This window comes from Anomalospiza imberbis, chromosome 9, assembly GCF_031753505.1.
Source record: "Anomalospiza imberbis isolate Cuckoo-Finch-1a 21T00152 chromosome 9, ASM3175350v1, whole genome shotgun sequence".
In the NCBI taxonomy this organism is placed as follows: domain Eukaryota; kingdom Metazoa; phylum Chordata; class Aves; order Passeriformes; family Viduidae; genus Anomalospiza; species Anomalospiza imberbis.
Genome location: NC_089689.1, coordinates 28646740 through 28666776, shown reverse-complemented (window position 1 = coordinate 28666776; position 20037 = coordinate 28646740). Strand labels below are relative to the sequence as shown.

Here is a 20037-nt window from a genome sequence, read left to right as displayed (position 1 = left end):
AAAAAAACAAAAACAACCAAACCTGAATTAAATTTAAATTTTACCCTATGTTTCCAGCATCACTCGGGGATTTGGCCATTTTCTTTTGATCAAATTAAAACCTTATTAGATAAAAAGATCAGACAAATTTCAAGTGAGTACCCTTAGGATGAAATCTGTTTGACAATGTATTTTTTGCTTTAAAATCTTCAAAGTGAGTGTTTATCTTGACCATAAATGTAGCAACTATCTAACTTGTCTTTTGATACCCTTATAGGAGTGCATCCCTGTTCGTTCAGTGCATTACAAGGTATTTTAAACACAAAAACGGTGATTTAACCAGACACGATGTTTATTACAAAGCTCAGGCAGCTCATTATCTGTCCCTCATGCACAAGATTAAAGTGGTAGATGCAGAAAAACACAGCATGAAAGAGGCTGTCCCAACACTTTTTGTTTAACTCTTCACCCCTTGTTTCTCCTGAAGCCTTCAGCAGACTGTGCACAGAGCCGAAAACTTTCCCCTTGCCAGGGGCTTTCCAAAGTTTAGCAGTAAGGAGATGCCTGTCTATGAAATACTCCTCATGAGTCTGTAAATGCATTTTGCAACCTAACAATCTACGCATGGTGGATTTCCTGGGCTGAAGAGCACTCCTGCTTTCCCATTGTGTGCTACTTAGAATGATGGAATTGTTTGGGTTGGAAAAAATCTTTAAGAACGCCGAGTCCAACTGTACTGAAAGCGGGGTGACAGTGGCTGGGATGAGAAGAGAGATGTACAGCACAGAGGACAGTGCAGAACAGGTTTAGAGTTTGTTTAGATACTGATGCTATGGGCATATCATGGGTATGACAAATGGATTAAACCAAGGAGCAGAAACAACAGTAGCTACCTCTCTGTGGCCAGAGCTTGGTGACGTGGTGGCAGGTCCGGAGGATATGCTGTCACCTGCAGCTTTCATGGGTGAATGCCATGCTGGTTTTACACCTGTGGAAGGTGTGTTCCACCCCTCTGGGCACCTCTCTGTGCCACCATCCAGCTCCCCACAGTCACAGCAAGAGCTGGGGATGGACACAACCTCCCCATGCACCAGGTGAGATGGGAAGGAGAAACCCACTGAGCAGTCCCCCCAGGTAACACCAGGGGCTTCCCACTGCACCCTGAGGGTGTCCCCCTGGAGGAGACCTCAGTGATACACCCTCCTGTGATGCTTTTAAGCCACCTTTTTACATCATCCAAAAATCCAGAGCACCAGCAAGTTTTCTCTAATTGACCAAACAACCACCAGGTACCGCACTCACCAGCACAGCCTGTTCACCTGGCCAAATAACCCTACTTTGGACACCTACCAACTCCATGGTGATTTTTTGCTTTACTACAGATATATCTTACCCCAAAACATGAACACGCTGAAACATCCAATCATGTTCTGGCACGCATGCCAAAAAAAAAAAGCCCATGGCAACAAAGACGACAGCTTGCCAATGGCAGCTGCTGCACGCACACACAAAATTAAACTATATTCTTCTGAAAAGGGATATTATTATGGTATTTGTTTCCCCCCACCCTCACCCATTCCCTCCCAAAATAAAGGGGGAAATATCAACACATCTTAAACATTAGGAGAGATGGTTAAAAAAAAAAAAAAGGCACGGGATGGAGAATTTTGGGTTTAATAAGAGATCCAATTGGGAATGCATGGAGTTGCCCTGAAATATTGGCTCACCTACGGGAATTGTACAGCATGAGCAAGTAAAACATAATTTTGAAGGCCTCAGGATGCTGAATTGCCTCAAGTTTGGTCAAGCCATCCCTCGGTTACGACACAAATCTGCAAACACACTTGTGTGCATTAAAGAGCAGCTGATGACACCCATCTCTGCTTCCTTCTCCCTGGTGTGGACCTGCCGAGTGCCTTCCTAGCTGCGATGCAATGCACAAGGGAGCCGTCTCCTCACTGTGAAGATAAATGTCATATTGGACCTCTGACATCATGTATTCTCCAAGTAATTATTTTTGATATCATAAGAGTTGTACAGGGTGCACAATAAAATTAAAAAGTAGAAAGCAAGGTTAATAAGATTATCGTGTTGGTATAATAGGTAATGCATTTTGCAGTATATCCTTAAATCTGCCCTCTCCAAGCATAATTAAATAACTGTGATTTATATTTTAAAGGAACGCAGACAGGCCATGTATCCTCCTACCCACATATGCTAATTACTTTCAGCCCCTAAAAATCACACAGTTGTTTGCAGCTTTTTAATCCTCACGTGTAAATAACCCGACTCAGGTCCAAGTTATGAACAATAAAGTCCAGGAAACTTTCAGAAGAGCTTGTCATTAAACCCGTCTTGATGTTATCTCACTGATCTAATGGCACTGATGTGTGCCGATACCCGCGGGAAGGAGGAACGACTCCCCGGGGCCTTCGCACCGGCCCCGGCTGTGACACCGGCACAGCACTCGGACTGGGAGGGTGGGTATTAACGGAGAAGAGATCAACACCCTTCAGGAGCAGCCAATGGATGTACAAGCCCAGGATACCCCACCTGGGTCTTGCTGTGGGTCTGGGTGCACCGCGGTGGCACCGGGATCGTGGGCGACACGAGCCCACACGCTTCGCTCTAGGCCGAACTCAACCGCGCCGCTCTCCATTTTGACTCGCACGTGAGAGCCTGGCACACAAAATGGAGGCCCTCGTGTGTTTTACAGGCAGCGGCTACGAATCCAGCCCAAATCCACCCGCTCTACGTGCCACATCCTGCTCCTACATCCCGAGCCACAATGGTGCCACGCACAGGGCTGAGCTCAGGTGCCTCACACCCACCCCTGGGGTAGGGACATGGGGCAATGGTAGCTAGAAACACTTAATATATATAAATACTCTGTTTTCTCTTTGAAATTAATCACACTGTGATGACGGGTTCGTCCAGGCGCTGCCCTTGCAATTTGGGATAAAATGTTGCAAGCCCCAGATGAACTTGCTGGGATGAAACTGCCCCACACATCTGAGGTACCACGACCCAGGTGTTGATTTCAGTCACAGTTTTTGGTGGCTCCCATAAATGCAGGAGAGAAATAACAACAACCAGAGATGTGGTTGCACCACATGAATGGGAAAACCAAAGCGATTAAAATGAATTTTAGTCCACCAACAAGGTTTATCTACCACAAGCCCTCACTGGCTTAAGGAAATGTCTGGGTCGGCTGCTGTTAGGAGGCTAAAATAATTTCCCCTGAATTTACAGCCTGTAATTTAATCATCAGCTGCAGCCCTTGTCTGTGAGGAGAGGAGAGGAGCAGGGGCAGAGCCAGATCCATGGCTCTCAGTGAGGATGCCCCAAATTCATTTTGCTGGGGACAGTCCCTGAGGCCTGGAGGGTCCCACAGGTGTAGAAAAGTGCAGGCTTTTGGGGAGGGGTTGAGGCATTTTGGAGCAGCGGGTTGGAATTTGTTTGCTGGTTGTAAAATCCTCACCAGTACCTGAACCAGAAGCATCAGGGGAAAGGAGAAGGAGGAGCTGTGAAGAAGCTCAGGGCACAGAAAGCAAGGGATGCCCTTTCCTTTACATGCAAATGGGGAGAAAATACATAATTGCAATAATAAATAGCGGGTTTTATGAACAATTAGGATTCCACTGTCTCTTTGAAGGGTTTGAAAAGCTTCCACGACGTTTTGGGTTCTCCAGATTCAGCTTTGAGGCCTCAACCAAGAGAAACATTCAGCCCCGCTGTGTACAGCAGTGACCACAACAAAGATTGTGGTTTCTCCCACACTCGCCTTAAATAGATCTAAATTAATGCTATTCATCATTGGGTGGAAAAGAAGGGAAATATAAAAGTGCAGTTGCTTGTAGAAAAGCCAGAAGCATTGGGCAACTTTCTTACCACTTACAGGCTTCTGCTTCTGCACCTCGAAGCAAGGAGGCATGGAAATAACACACCCTTATACTGTGCAAACCCATCACCTGGAAAACATCCTGGGCATATGAAATACGCCTTTATCCCGTGTTTATTTGTTGTTGCTGTTGTTGTTGTTGGAGAAAGGGAAAAGCTAAACCACATGACTGAACTCCCGCCAGGAGTTCGTGATAGAGCAGGCCGTCCCGAGTGCCGCACCAGTTAGTATCTGAATTATCACGGATACTCACCAGCTCAGTTACACCCGCACAGGGACAGCAGTTGTCCCACCTAAATCCTGCTTCTGTCAGCTCCCACCCTGCTCGTGGCTGCAGCGAGCAGCCAGTCCCGCTCCCCAAAGAGGAGATCATCCAAAGATGGGGATATCTCTCTGCGCCACGCGGGGTGTGTAGGTTGCCGCGTCTCATGCATGCCCATGATAGGTGAGTGCATGAAATTTGGGGTGTTGAGGAGCTGTGGCTGTCCTCTCCTCATCTCTCCTGACTAAGATAGAGACCCAGGCTCCCACCACTGACTTTTTATGGGTACTTTTTGTAAGGCTAAAACAACACAAAATCTGCCTTCTCCCTTTATTCCTTGAGGGCAGAAATACTGTGAGATGTCTTAGTGTCACTTTTTTTCTTTAAAGCTACAGATGTCTCACTTTGGCAAAAAATAATGGAGCAGAAAAACAACTCTATCAGCCCAGAAACACTAAAATCTCAGCTGACCGTTGATCTGCTCAGGTTCTCCTGGGCATATATTGGGAGCCCTGTGCAGGGAACACGTGTGAGATACCTGCTGCGAAGCTGCCTGAAGTGATTTTATGGTAAGAGTAAATGCAATCTGTCTGCAGAAAAAAACTTTAAGGACTGTTTTGGATATAGACTGGAACAGCCATGAGCTGGAATTAGGTTTTTCAAAGCATTATAGGTGGAGGGAATGTCATGGATGCTTTAAAAGTCTTCAGATAGGCGTAAAAATGACATATACAATTACACATTATCTTCACAGAACAAACACCATTTGAAATGTGCCCCTTTTTAACTACCATTATGATCTGTCTAAAGAGCATTTTGGTTGAAACTTTGGAGGAAAGGAGAAAAAAAAAAAAAAAGCCCACTGATCTTACACCTGCTCTTTAGCAGTGGGAAGTAGGTTCTCAATCTGTTAACATGACCATCTGGCCAATCTGCATATCACGGCTATCTGGATTACCGTACGATGGAATGACAATAACGTAGCCAAAACAAAAGTAAAACGCATCAAAAACTAACAGGAGCGCAAGCCCTTTTGATTTCAAATTAAATAATAAATGTGGTATCAGAGCAGAGCGAGAAAGTCAGCTAAATAATTAAAAATGAGCCTTCGCTCCGGCATAATTAAGTAAACAATATGGTGTGTGTTTCTGTATGAGCCAGCAATAGTTTCCACCGTCGAACGCTCCACTTTTGCAGAGCAGCGATCAGGAGTTCAAGGCGCTGCGACAGCTCTTTCAGTGACGTACGGTATTGTCAGGACACCTCTGCCACCCCTGCGACACCCGGCCCGGCCGCGGCTATTAACAGGATTAATGCAGCAACAATCAATACCAATTGTACTAAAAGATTACGGTGCAAAGCCTCGGGTACCCCTCAGACCCCCCGAAACCTCCACGGGTACGGGGGCTGCTGCATTAACCCATCTTTGGGTTATTCCCATCGATGCCTCTTTATGGTCGTCCAAGGAGAATATTTTAAGTCTGTTGACAGGAACATAAAATGGATCGAGCTTAAAAGTTCAAGGTCATGTGCTACATACCACTGCCCAGCAATTAGCCACAGAGCATATCTAGAAGTAAAGTAAATTTTCAGTCACAAAAATAAGGCTGAGTTCTGGCACCTTCGCTGCCTTCGAGTCTAAACGTGAACAGAAAAGTGAGCTTACGTAAATAAAACATAGCCCCAGATTTTTTCTTAAATTTGGGATTTTTATATGTCGTTCTGAAAGATTAAAAGATTTTCTCTGCCACAAATACCTCGCGAGTTTAATTCTCGCCCGAAGCGCATAACAATGGCCAGCCAAAAAAATAAACCGGGCATTGCAGCATCGCCTCCTGGCCCACTATCCCACTTTGGCCACTGGAAAAGTCTCTAAAAACTGTGACCTCTCAGAAAATTTAACTACTTGTATTGCGATTCTATTCTCCAATCTGACCACATTAGCAGGAGGAACTCCAAAGCAGTAAAAAACTCCAGAAAGTTCTCGGTTGAGTGCCTACTAATGAACAAAGGTTAACTTTATCTAAAAGGTCAAATGCCTGGTGGCTAAGGTTGTGACCTTAACAACTTAAATTGTGACCTTGCCACGTGCCTAGTATATTGTAGATTCTGATACAGATCATCTGGTAAAGGACCGGTCATAAATTAGCTTTACTGTTCGACTCCCACAAAGAAAATGGTTTGCCACAATGGTTTCCAACTTGTCATTTGATACAAGAGCAGAATAAGTGAAAACTAAAAAGCAAACCCAAGTTCAGGGTATGAAAATGCCGCCTGCTTTTAGTTAAGCAGATTAGAAACTGCAAACTGAGAGCAATACTCTAGATTTCAATACGTTTTTTGGTCAACCTCTAATTCACAAAGCACCGATCTTCCTTTCCTTTTTCTTTTTTTTTTTCAATTTCTTTTTTTTTTATCCTTTTAATGAAAATGACATGTATTTTGCCTATTTGCATATTTTTGTTTTCTCTTTCTAGACAGTTCTTAAAGAGAATAATTGATTTCAGTAGCTTTGTAAGAAGCACTATTTAAATCTGTGCACATGTGTTCCCTTACAGATGATAGTGCCTACTGAAGGAAAAGCATGGATTCAAAGCAATAATTATCCTACATGTTTAGAAGGAAAGGGACATCTTGCTGCCGAAGTCATCTCGAATAAGGACATCTTGGAACAGAATACTCCCCCCAAGAAAAGAAGACGAAAAGTGGGGGGAAAAAAAAACCCACAAGAAAAAGAGAAGCGAGCACTATGGGTGAAAAGGTCACAATGGTTTTGGCACGTATCTTCAAGCACGTTTCGGAGTCTGTGCCTCCTGCCAATACTGGCAACTTCTCAAAACTTTTAAGGAGGTAAAAACATTGTTTAGTGTTTACAAATCTTCTGTACTATAGCAGATGCTTGTCAAATCCGCTATATGTAAGTTGACCAGCCTACCTAATATTTGCGCTGGCAACTTCCTCCTTATAAATATGTGGTCCATACATTTGGGGAGCGAGGTCTGATGGAGTTGGAGACAAAGGACCCTTAATATTTTTTTCTTTTGTAATTTTCCTGTTGCGCACCCGGCACAAGCTGCCATTACTGCGGGTCTGCGGGAACCAATGGCTGTCAACTTGGCCAATGTTCAGGTGTAACAAAGACTGCTGGGATACATCGGAGGGGGGAAAAAACGGGAAAAAAGGGGGGAAGAAAAAGAGGTAGCTCTACACAAGGCTTTCGGTACACCTCTGTGAAGCCATATAGACAGCGACCACGCTGTGCTACCTCCCAAAAAACATCTTGTCCCCCTCCCCGCTGAGGTTTAGCAGGAATATGCCAGCACACACTCCTGCATCGAGAGCACAATGCAATGCGTGCAATCAGCAAACAACGGCCAAAAACACGGCACGGTGCGCTCTGCATGGGCGCGCGGCTGCTCACACAAATCCCCAAATCTAACCCCAAAAAACCACGCCAAGGCCTCGCGCCGAGTTTCCACGGCAAACACCGAGACCGAAGGACAATCGGTGTGATCGCTGCCTGTTGATGATGACGGCAGGAATAAATAACAGTTCGCTATCAAGGCCACTGTTTGCCATCAGCGTGCTGATAAGATGGCATATCCCTAATCACAATATTGAACTTTTATAACATCTACTGCCCGACTCTTATAACACAGAGAGATCCCTTGAAGCTCCCCAAAATACTCCCACCCTTGGGTTTGGTCCTTTTCTCCCCATCCTACATTTCTGTGACCCTACATGCAATCTAAGCCAAGACCGTTGGTTTCTATCAACGATTTGGGCGCTCCACGGAGGGCCTGGGAAATACAATATGGATCAGTATTTACCGCATCATGCTATATATAAATCTAAATAATAAAAACCTTTGTGCTGTAGATCAGTAAATAGACATTTATAGCTTCTATTTGTATATCAAAGCATTTTAAATTTATCACCCCACTCCTACATGCAGAGGAGGAAACTGAGGCAGACAAAAGGGATGTGAGTCCATGGTCCCCGCAGGGTTGGTGATGGAACGGGAGGTGACCTGAAATGCCCCAGCCCCAAGCTCCCTTCAGTTAGCCATTTATCCATAACGCTTCCTTCACGGTGGCCATAATAAAGCGCAGAGTAAATAAATAATTTTCCTCAGTATTTGCCTACTTCCCTTTCACCATAAATGTACAGTATGATTTACCACCTCACACCGAAGTGCAAAGTAAATGCTGCAGCTTATCTGTAGGAAATACTATGAGGATACTCAAAAGTTATTTCCGAGCAAGGATCATATCTGTAAAATCCCAGCGGCGACATTGCCTAACACAACAACCATGGCAGGGACTGAGCAGAGAAAAACTTTGGGGAAGCCAAAACTTTCTGCAAGACCCTCTGAAAGAAGTTGGCATGGGAAATGCAGGCTCCCTGGGCTGTAATTTGCTTGGTTTTCTTACCGATAAATATTTATACAGAAGTGGTTTCTACTAATATCATTCCTCTCCCCCCTGCTCCTCTGTTTTTCCAGCCTGTCCAGCTCCTCAGCTCACAAGTCAGGATATGCTGGGGGACCCACACATCCCATACATGAAACTCGGGGCATTGCACTTCACACACGCACGTTTTTCTGCACTACAGTCACTCAGGAGAACTACAATAGCATATTAATCTACTCAGTCAACACACTACACATCCTCTGAGCACGCCGAGTCACGCCGCAGGCACAGCATACTTTGTGTTGGAGTCTGGGATCCCAAGATTTCCATCATATGTTAAAACATCTCAGCCCTTCCTCATAAGCACAATATTGTCAATTCAGGTTTTTTTTTGCAAGACCTGCTTAGCTTTTAGGTGTATAAATTGTGATATTTCAGGGGGTTTAAATGTCTCCTTTTCCCCCTAGGGTTACCCAGAGGTTTGTTTCATGCCCACTCAGACCTGATGACTAGGTTTGCTATCAAGGGACTGTCTCCTCTTTTCCCTCCAATCCTCCAGGATTTACGTTCCCCATCTCATCACTGTGGGTTGAGGATACCTGGTAATCCTGACCCACAGGCCTCTGGCATCTCTAGCCCTCCTGGACAATTTTGTGTATAACATATGCAAACTTTATTTAAAAAAAAAAATTAAAAAAAATCTACTTTCCCCCAAAATTAGGATAAAGAAGCCGTGTCCGGCTGCGAGCTCTCCTAGGACAACATTTAGGATAACACCTGTGAAGGATGTCCGAAATGCTGTTAACCGCGGGAAACAAGAGCCACTTTTATGTGGCTGCACCTTAAAAACCCCATGAAAAAAAAAAAATAAAAGTGAGGGGGGGAGTTTTGGCACCCTCCTTGCCACCCCGGGAGAGCAATAACCGGCATCCCCAGCTCCCTCCCCGGCTCATGCAGCCGCCGCAGGGGCATGGCACCCGGCACGGAGATAACCGAAAAGTTGGAGAAGGTGGTAGAGAAAGGCACTTACCTGCTGCGTGCACAAAGTATGCCAAATATAAATCGAGTTCCTTAACAGAAACTCCTATATGGTGGGGCTGTACGCACAGCCCGGGGTTAGAGCACTGTGGGGACTTTACAAGGCGCTCGCCATCAGTACTTTCGAGCGGAATACCTTTAAATAAAATCACCATAACAAGGTCCAACCTCCAGACCTTATCTGCCTGGCGAAGGCAGTCAATTCTTCTCATCTTGCCCTTCTGGTCTGGATTGGAAAGAACGCAACACGGAGGCTTTTTTCCTGTGACTGTGAGAACAAAATCCTCCCGAAATTCAGGCCTGATATCTTTCCGGAGCTTTGCCAGAAGTCTGGATGCCCATTTTTGCTTTACCTCGGGTTTTTCACTTAGCAGTTCGTCCTTCACGGCTCTCTCTTCCTCTTTTGACATGCGTTTTTCATGTTTTTTGAAGTATTTTCTTTTTCGGGCTTGCAGGTTGAACCACGTGTACGCAAACGCTCGGACGTGAGGCAGAAGTGCTTCGATGAAGGGATGAAATTCATCCTGAAAAAAGTTACAGAGAAGGGTTGATGTCACCGAAACCATCAAGAAAGAGCCTTCAAAAACAGGGCTTTTGCGGGATGGTGAGAATTAGGAGGGTGCTGATAAATTTTAAGTGCTGCGGGACCCCTCAGTGATGGACCCCGAACACACCACCGCCGCATCCCCGCTTCCCTTTCGCGCCGATCCGAAACCTCCGCTCCCGCCCCCCAAAAACAGGGTCCAACTTTAACCAAGCGCCCAGATGGAGATGGTGCAATGCTGGCGCCCTTTCCCCAGTCCCCAAACCTTAAAAAAAAAAAAATTTAAAAAAGGGCAGAATGAGTTAAAAGCCAAAAACTCCTTTGCAAGTCCACTTGCGGAGTGCATATCTCCCTTTGCTCTCTCCCTGACCCCGCTGCTTGCGGTGTAGCCAGCGTTTGCCCGCCAATTTGGCAAATCCTAAACATTTGGATGCCAATCAATGTTTGTATGGGGAAGTCTAAAGTATAGTAAAACTTTCCCTAAGATATATTTGGAAATAGCAGCCGGCAGAATAGTAAAATGCCACTATAGCTGTATATACAATTACAATGAAGGGTGGTTTTCACTCTGGTTCCTAAACAGTGAAGGGAGAGAGAAGTACCATGGTTGATTTATCCTGCGAGCGCAATCATAACTAACCCTAAAATCCTAGAAAAAACAAGCCTTGCAATTTATCTTTTTTTAAATATTTTTGTTTATATTTAGTAAAAAAAAAAAAAAAAAAAAAAACATGACCGAAAAAACTTGCTATCTGGGCATATTAGGGAAAGTCAAACTCTGAGCCTTCCTGTAAAATTTAAAAAAATAAGAGTAAAAAAAAAACAGAAAAAAATTGAAAAATGCGGTAACAGAAAACTGTAGCGCAACTTGTGCAAATTTGCAAAGAATTATTAATTGTGTCAGATTTTCAAATATTTTAAAAGAAATGCCCTACTCGAAAAGTTAGTTTGGCCATCCGGAGACACTGCTTGCTTTGTGTAACGAGGAGTTAAAGATCACCTCTCTCCCTTGGCACAAAAAAAAATCGCAATTAAAATTATGCTGACGCTACAAAAAGGCAAGAAGACCCCTCGATTTTTTTTTTTTTTAATAATTACATATATATAGATTTATATTTTTTCCTCACTAAGTATTACATAAATCAGCTAAAGAGATCAAAACTTATTATAATATACTGGGGCCGTACTTCTTGTTTTTTCCCTGAATAAATGAATGACCCAACTCCAGGCTGCACATAAAAACATATCCAGCCTATGGGGCCTAATCCAGCGCTGCCTGCTGGGGACATCCCTGCTTCCCGTACCATCTTTTCTCAGGATTGGGCCCTCCAGGAGGGAAAAATAAAGTTATCTGTGCAACGTTTTCCCCAGCATGGGAAAAGCCACCCACTACCTACCCCTGTGCGAGGAAACATCGGGGATTTTTTCAGATTACCAAACTAACTTTTTTTTTTTCAATTATCCCATGGAGTACATTTACTACTCAAATCATTGTGAGTCGTGCAAATATGGTTATTAAAACAGACATCTTACTTCCTTTCAACACTTTATTTTAATTTGCATTGTTCTTTTCAGAAATTATGAAAAATTGAGAAATCAATAGTAGAAATATCTATCAGCAAAATCCTGTTATAATTCAAGACCTTCTGCTGACTCCCCAAAAGCTTTCATTGCACTTATTCTGAGTGGCCCCAGAATTATAGATACTTAAATCTATAGGTAGAACCACTGCATTTATTTTTAACACAGATTGTTAAAAACTTTCCTAGCAGCACAATATATTTCATTAGAGCAGAGCGGCAGCAATGAAAGTACTATGAATGATTATTAAAATAAAAGCAGGTAATATGAAACAAATCACTCCGGTGATTGGCACATTCTTTTTTTTTTTCCCTCCTCTATGGGAAAAGATGATAGTTTCAAATTTCAATAAAATTAAAAAAAAAAAAAAAAAAAAAGAAAAAAAGATTGCTGCGAGTTTGCAGTCGGCAGATTCAAAAAGTGAGAGGCACAATCCCAGCACATGGAGCTGCTCTCACCCACCAGAAACAGCTTCACAGGGGGGGCAGGCGGGGGGGGAAAAAAGAAAAATATAACAACTACAGGACTCTACAAGCTATTAAAAATAATAAACCCTCCCTCCTGATCCCTTCTGTCCTTCCCTTTCCCCACTCAGGGAGAGTCAAGGAAAAAAGGCCTTTTGTCAAGTGGAAGTTTATCTGTGAAGGTACACAGAGCAAAGAGGCTCGACAGCCCACAGCGAGCCAGGGCAGCGCTTCCAGCCTTCCCACTTTCCAAACACGTCTTGGTACATCCTGAAATATTTTAACTTTTCTGCTTTAAGCAGCGCTTTGTCCTGCCTGATCTCATGTGCTCGGGACTTTTTTGGCTCGGCGTTGGATAACATCCAAGAGAGAGTTGCTTTAACCTGCGCTAAAGCTGATTTCTACGATGTGAACCTGAAAGGGGAGGTAAAAACAACACCCAAAAAAAAAACCCCATTAAAAAAAAACACTAAACCACTTTAAAGGGAGGGGGGGAAAAACCAAGATGCTTTTTGGTGCAAAGTCAGAGTCTGTGGCCGAAGTAAATGAGAAGCCCTGCTGCTCAGGCGCGAGGTGTGCACGTCCCTATTACACCCTAATGTGTCTTTTCAAAATGGTGTATGAAGAGAAAAGGTTAACGACTCATAAACAGACCAACTTTCAAAGTGTCTTGGTAAACACGCTGCTCCGGAAAATCGCACTGCTTCAATCTCGGCGCTGAGGTATTTGCAAAGTCCAAGTGGAAATAAAAGCAGCCAGGACTGATCAAACAGAACTGGGCTGGATGCGGGGACGGAGTTGGGGGGGGAGCAGCTCCTGCACAATACAATTTTTTATTTCAGTGGCGCTACAGACCCCTCAAAAAACCCAAAAAGTTTTGGAAATGTGTCAGTGCAAGTGTGCTAACAGATGTGCAACTTGTCTGCAGCCTCGCTGCAAAATAGCAGGATTTTAAGGAACTGGTAGAAAAGGCAATGATTCTTTCCCTTTCCACAAGTTAGCTTGAAGGGAAACTTTAAAAGTATTTGATAAAGCTGTTTGCTTTCTCTCCTCAGTGTCGGATGGGTTAGCTAAAAATAAAAGACACCAGAAAGCTGGCAAAGCAATAATAAAAAGTTGGGGTTTTCTTTATTGCACTCCTCTCCGAAGTTTGAGGATACAGCTCTTCCGAGAGCTGCCTGTCTCTAAGCAGCACCTAAAATTTGGGCCGCACAGTTCTGTACTGTTTATCCCAAAATTCTCCTCTGCTCTTCAAAAAGGTGTTAAAAAAAAACAAAACAAAAACTCTATGACAAAAGAACCCCAACGCCAACCCAAAGGCGCCTTCGACAATGTAATCCTGCAAAGGAGGCTTTGAAACAATGTATTTCTGCAGATCTTTTTGAAATTAAGCCAACTACAGCGACCCTTGCTAATATTTTTACAATCCATTTGCTTGTAAATCTATGAGGAGCCGTGCATATGTTCCCCAACTATTTCCTAGCTCCTCAGCAGATATGTAAATGGAACGATGTTTGGATTTTTCCTGACAGATGACACAAAATGCTTGTGCCATTTTGGTTCCAGGGCTTGGATAAATATGCTCAGAACCAGGATTTCTGTTTGTTTTCCTTTTCTAACCCACTTTCAAGAGCTTCCCTTTAAATCTGAACCAAAACTTGACCAAAAAAAAAAAAAAAAAAGAAAAAAAAAAGAAAAAGAAAATAAATCCTTCCTAAAACTTGTATCAATAAAAGCTCCTGAAACGATAAAATAGGAAATTAATCGCAATAGCTCAGGGCTCACACCCTTTTTCTATGGAAAAATGACAGAATCACCTAATTGATCCTTCGGAGGGAAGAGTTTGTCAGGAGGCCTCTAATCCTCCTATTACTTTTCCAAACGTGCAGCAAGAATGCCAGATTTTCCTAACGGAGTCAAAGCACATGCCTGGCTTTCTGCTTTTCTTTTGATAAATTAAAAAAAAAAAAAAAAAAAAAAAAAGCTGGGAGGGGGGGGCACGGGGACAGGACACAAGTGGGCCAGGGAGCAAGCAGCCCATGGATTTATTTTCTCTCCTTAATATGCGACTGGGCCTACAGAGCCCCAGGAGCCCCACGTGGAGATGCCAAGAGCGTCGGCGCTGCGGGCCCTGCACGGAGTGTCCGGGGGTCCCTCCTGCAGCCGCTGCGCTGACAAAAACCAGGTATTTCTCAGAGTTGAATTAAAGGCACAAACTTTGCCCAGGCTCAGCCCGGAGCTGCTGCATCCCATCCTCTGCAAACTCCCGCTGCTCACATTTTCCTCCTGCCTTTTGAGCAAGTGTAAGGTTTGGAGTTTCGTGCCCCCGCCAGCCTGGTGTTTTCTCGGCAGCCCCCCAAAATCTGAGGGAGGCTGGAGAAAGAAAGGGGACCGCGACTGGAGAAGGGGACGAAACTTTCACAGCTCTTCGGGCTGCCTAGGAAGCTGCCGCCCCTCTCCCTGCAATTCCTTGCCTTTTTCTCGACGGAAAGAGCCCGGAGAGGCTTTCTCACCGGGAGAAAAAAAATATTCCAATTAAATTAATAAGAATAATGTAGTCAAAATCTCCTGCAGGAGGAAATAATCTGGGGTTTGAGTCCGCCACAAAGCATTTCCTCGTTAAACCATTATATCCTGCTAATTGAAGGGGTGTAATTCAGCGTCCTGCAGCAGCGCGCGGGGAAAAGGGGGGCCGGGGGCTCCGCGGCCGCACAACCGGGGGGCACCGCGGAGCGACACCCCCGCCTCCACTGCCCGCGCAGCCCCGTCCCGCCGCGAGCGGAGGGCGCAAAAGTTGCGCCGAGTGCCGCGGGGCCCGATCCGCGGGTGGGAGGGCGGCGGGGGGGACACGCGACACACGCGCGGGACAAGTTTGCGGGCGTCCGTGCGGGAGGACACACGCACGGTCCCCCGGCTGGGGCGGCCTCCGCGGGTGCGGAGGGCGCTCTGCGCGGGGGCGGCCGCACCGCGCCGCACCGCGGGAGCGAGCCCAGGTGCGGGGGACGGTCCCTCTCTCTGTGCCCGGGGCGCTGGGGGGGCGCGGAGCCGGCGGGGCCGCTCCCGCGGAGCCCCGAGCGCGGTGCCGGGGGGTGCGGGCCGCGCCGTGCCCGGGGCGGGGAGCGGCGCAGCGGCTCCAGCGCTGCCCCGGGGCCGCGGTGCGGGGCGGTGCGAGGCGCTCCGGCGCGGGCGGCGGCATCGGCGGCATCGATCGCGGATGACCAAGCACGGCGGGGCCGTGCGGGTCGTCCCGCAGCACCGCGCCCGCGCGGCCCCCCCCGTTAATTAAAGCATTAATAAGTAGGCGCCATTAGCCATGTGCCGACACAAATGGCCGTGCGGGAAGGGGGTGGAGGGGGGGGATGCGAGCGAAAGGCAACAAAGTTAGTTTCGGCGAGCGGCGGTGGTGCCCCTTCCCCGGCGCGCACGGCCGCGCACCCCCGCAGCGCCGGCCCCACCGCGCCCCGGCGGCCGCTTACCTGGGTGAGACAGAGCGGAGAATACATGACTGCTGCGGGGGGCTGCGGTTTGGAGGTGTGCGTGTGCGGGGAGAGAGGGAGAGAGAGAGGGGGAGAGAGACAGAGGGAGAGGGAGAGAGAGGAGGGGAAAAAAGAGAGAGAGAGAGGAGAGGAGGGGGAGCCCCGAGCCTGCTTCTTGCTTTCACATTTCCAACTCTGCCAAACTGCAGCCAGCGCGGAGCCGCTCCATGAGCTGAACTTTAACCCCGCCTCGACTTTCCCGCACTACGCGCTCGGCATGCCTGCCCCGCGCGCCGTTAAAGGCATAGCGCTCGCTGCGCGCCCCTCCGCCGCCCCCGCTCCGCGCCCCTCCGCTCCGCTCCGCGCCCCTCCGCTCTGCGCCGCGCACCGCCCGCCCCGCGCCCCGCGCCGCCCGCCCGCGGGGGCGGGGAGGGGCGGGGAGGGGGCTGCGGCGCCGCCGCCTCCCTCCGCCCCGCCGCCCCGCAGCGCGGCCAGCCGCGGAGCCGAGAGGCGAGCCGGGCTGGGCTCAAAGTTTTCCTCTTTGTACGGGGGGGGGGGGCTTGGGTTTGTGTATTTTTCTATCAAAATTGTTATTTATTTATTTGTTTGTTTGTTTGTTTATTTTGCTCTTCCCGGGGGCTGCGGCTCCGCTCGGCCCTTGACCATGGAGGGATGGGGCGCGGGGCGGGGGTGGGCTGGGGGAAGCGGCGTTGCCTTCCACAACTTTCCCCATCCCCTTTGGCACTTGTCATTTTAAATCAAGCGCTTTAGAATCAAGGGTCCTTATTCCACTTAAAAAAAAAAATAAAAAATTTCTTCTAAAAAATAGCAACACATAAATTCATCGGCACATCGCACTCCCCCCTCTTTCTTATGAAATCTAAAAGTGAAGCGCTTAAAATCAAAAATACCCCCGCGCCTCCTGACACTTCTGGAGCGCATTGTCTTGGCACCGGCAACGTTTGGGTTTGGGGTTTGGATGCTCTCCAGCCCGCTCCTGGGGACTCGGAGGGTGTCCCGGGTGGTGTGTCCCCCCCTTTCCGCTTGGGAATAGCGTTATCCACTGATGCCGGAGGCAGTTTAGGTGACCCCCGCGTCCCTCCGCGTAGTCACAGGCTTTTTGTTTAGCGGAGGGGGTGGGGGGGAGGACGGCGACACACGCAGGGAAAAAATCCCATCTGTAGGGGAAAAGGAGGAAAAATCCCCTCCCGCAGCTTATTTCGGAGGTGGAGGGGGAGTGGGTTGTGTCCCCCACTCGTCGTGCCGCACCGTTCCCAGCCTTTTGCGGTTTCCAGCATTATCTTTTAAGTAACTTTTGGCGCCCTTCGGGAGACTTTTGGCCGCGGGACGGCTGGTTGCGCCCTCTAGGCAGGGGCCACGGTCAAGTGCAGCCCCTCCGCAGCCGCGGACAACCCCCCCCCAAAATAAATACGAGTAGAGCGAAAGCACCTTCCCCCACCCCAGAATATTTGAGCGCTAAACGGGTGGGCGCGCAAGTTATCCGCATTTTTTCCAACTCAGCGTTTTGCTAAGCACGCTTTAAAAAAATGAATAATTTTTTTAAACGTGTTTTTTTTTTTTAATAAAAATGGTTCTTTTTTTTTTTTTACTTTCTTCTTCTCCCCTCCCCCCCCTTTTTTTTTTTTTTGGGTGCTAAATCCGGAGGTTTCCGAGGCTCCGGCCCCGCCAGCGGCCCCGTCCCCGCGGGGCGCCGCCAACTTCAGCGGAAAAGGCAAAAAAAAAAAAAAAAAAAAAAAAAAAAGAAGAAGAAGAAAAAAAAAGGGAGGGAAAAAAAAGAGAAAAAAAATAAAAAGAGGGAGGAAAAAAAAAAGAGAATAAAAACCGAGGGAAAAAAAAAAAAAAAAAAGAAAAAAAAAAAAAGGCGCGCCCCTCCCCCCGGGGGAGTTCAAACGTCGCAACACCCACTCCCGCCGCTGATTGGGCAGCTCTAAGTGACGTCACAACGCCCCGCCCCGCCCATTGGTCCCCGCCGCGGTCCGTCACATCCCGCGCCCGGGCGCGTTTCTTTGTGCGCGGCCGCGGGCGCTCCAGACGGCGCGCACGGAGCCGGCGCGCACGTACGGGCGGGGAGGGGGAAAGCGGGGGAATCTGTCAAGCTCAGCGGTTTTCTCAAATCCCTGACCAAAAAAAAAAAAAAAAAAAAGAAAAATTAAAAAAAAAAAAAAAAAAAAGGCAGCTGCGGCGCAGCCCTGCGCGCCCGCGCTCCCTCCGCGCCCAGACCCCGCGCAGACAATAGCGAATTCCCTCTGCGAAAGCGTGGGAATCGGGTTAAAAATACAAAAAACAGGAGTTTAAGCGGCGCCGCGTCCCACGAGCGGGGTTAACAGGGATAACAGAGATAACAGCGCAAGAGAAACTTTGCGGGCTCTGGCGGCCGGCGGCACTTTTTTTTTTTTTCTTCGCAATTTTTTATATTTTTTATGACTAAAATCGACTCGCAGCCGTTGGGAACCGGAAGGGAAAACCCGCCGCAGCCAACTGCCGCCGGCTCTTAGGTGGGATGTATTGGGATTTTTTCTTCCCGTGGGTTTTGGGCTGATTTGGGGGTTTTGGTGCCTGCGGCACGGGGCGAGCCGGGGTCGGGGCGGGCGCGCCCGGGCGCTGCCGCCGCCTCTCTACGCTCTGCCGGGTGGGCTCTCAGTGCCCGGGACTTTGCAGAAGTTACGAGCGATTCGGCAGCCTCCCGCCCACCTCCCTCCTCCTCTTCTCCTCCACCTCCTCCTGCCCCCCCGCCCCCGCGTATTTCCGCAATCGCCGCGATTCGCACGGGAGACCCGCACCGGGGGGCGGCGGGGGCTCACGGACATCCCCCGCTTTCCCCCGCACACCCCCGGCCGGGCGGGCGGCCCCGCTGCGGGCCCGCAGTGTCCCGCCCCCGCCGAGCCCCTTCCCAGCCGCGGGGGTCCTGCTCGGGAGGGAGGCGGGGGGGGCGATGCGAGCGCCTCTCGCACGGGTAACCCCCCAGTCCTGCACGGGTAACCTCCCCCATCCTGCATGGATAACCAGCCCCCCCCCGCACGGGTAAAACCCCCTCCTGAACGGGGAACCCCCTTCCCTTTCCGCACGGAACCCCCCCATCCGCACCCTCCGGCACGGGCAGCTCTCCCCGGCGCGGGGAACCCCGGTCCCTTGCACCAGCAAAGCTCCTTTGCTGCATGAGCAAAGTTACCTGGTACTGGCAAGCCCCCCATCCTCCTTTGCACGTCCACCTTTGCACCCCCCGTGCTTTGCAAACCCCCGCAGGCTTTGCCCCCCACCCCCCCGGTGCGGTGACGATGCGGGGCCCCCCCCGGCCGAGCAAGCCCCCGGCGGGGGAGGACCGGTCGTCCCCGCAGCGCTGCCGTGCCTGGCAGCGATGCAGCAGCCGAGCTGCAAAGTCTCCAACTTACACGGCACCCCTAAAATAGTCCTGATTTCATCCCTGAAAGGATTTCCTGGCTTTGTGTGTCTTAACTAGCCTTGGCCATTTTTGTAGAATAACCCCATTATTCACAGCTCTGAGGGTACAATCTGCTAAAGTCACTTAATAAAAAAAAAAAAAAAAAAACACCCCCCCAAAAAAAAGCCAAGCAAAAAAACACAGAGGAGAAAGAAAAACCTTCAAAGGGCGTGAGAAATAAAGGCAAACAAACAATTGTCTGTGGCTCTCAGCTCCCCTTGATCGTGGATACCCGCTTCATTAACAGGAGAAGCATTATATGCTTAAAACTGGAAGCCTCAAGATGCGTGATAATACTGCAAAATTAATTTGTGGGGGGGAGAGCAAGTGAATCTGAAGGTTAATTGCTATTTTTTGACAACAAAGTAAGACTTCAACTCATACAACTCATAAGGAGTGGTGTGGTTACCCCTCTGAATTTACTGCTTTTAATCTACTTGAGCAGGTATTTAAAGACACAGAGGTTGCAGCCGTAGTGTACTGAGTAGAGAGACAAAAAAAAAAAAAAAGTAAGAAAGTAAAAACCCCTGAGACAGTGATTTTCAGTTTGCAGTTTGGGAGCCCCAGACCTGCGCTGGTGACAGCGCGGCTCCGTGCGCGGCGGCGTGTTTGAACCTCCCGGCAGCGGCTCTGCTTTCCTGGTTACCTCCTGGTGACCCCTCGCAAGGAGCCCGCCCATTCCCAGCGGTCTGGAGACCACAGGTTGGAAACCACTGGTTTTGCATAAACTTGTGTTATTCGGCGCAGGCTTAGGTCGCGAGGGCTCCTCTTAGCAAATTGTCGAAGGATGATGTGCACTGCATAAATTAAAACATCATGTCCCCTTTGCCATGTGAAAGCATTATTAAAAGAAGCATAATAAGGGATTTCCACCATGTTATCAAGCGTACAAAGAGAACTCCGAATGGGAGGGATGGCTG

At 48.2% G+C, this 20037-nt stretch overlaps 1 protein-coding gene and 1 long non-coding RNA gene across 20 annotated transcripts in view; one reads left to right on the top strand and one right to left on the bottom strand.

Moving 5' to 3' along the window:
* Positions 1 to 20037, bottom strand: part of NFIA (nuclear factor I A) — a 409015-nt gene that overhangs the window by 233617 nt on the left and 155361 nt on the right. For 11 of the 19 annotated variants that reach the window (XM_068198897.1, XM_068198899.1, XM_068198898.1 and 8 more), the window contains one exon: positions 9585 to 10116. In XM_068198897.1, the coding sequence (XP_068054998.1) occupies positions 9585 to 10116 (532 nt within the window). Of the gene's footprint in view, positions 1 to 9584; positions 10117 to 15657; positions 16041 to 20037 lie in introns of those variants that run through there. The other 8 variants (XM_068198905.1, XM_068198907.1, XM_068198912.1 and 5 more) reach the window with 4 other exon arrangements.
* Positions 2436 to 6877, top strand: LOC137478833 (uncharacterized). Its single transcript, XR_011001837.1, has 2 exons — positions 2436 to 4711; positions 6701 to 6877. It is a non-coding gene; the product is annotated as an uncharacterized lncRNA (long non-coding RNA).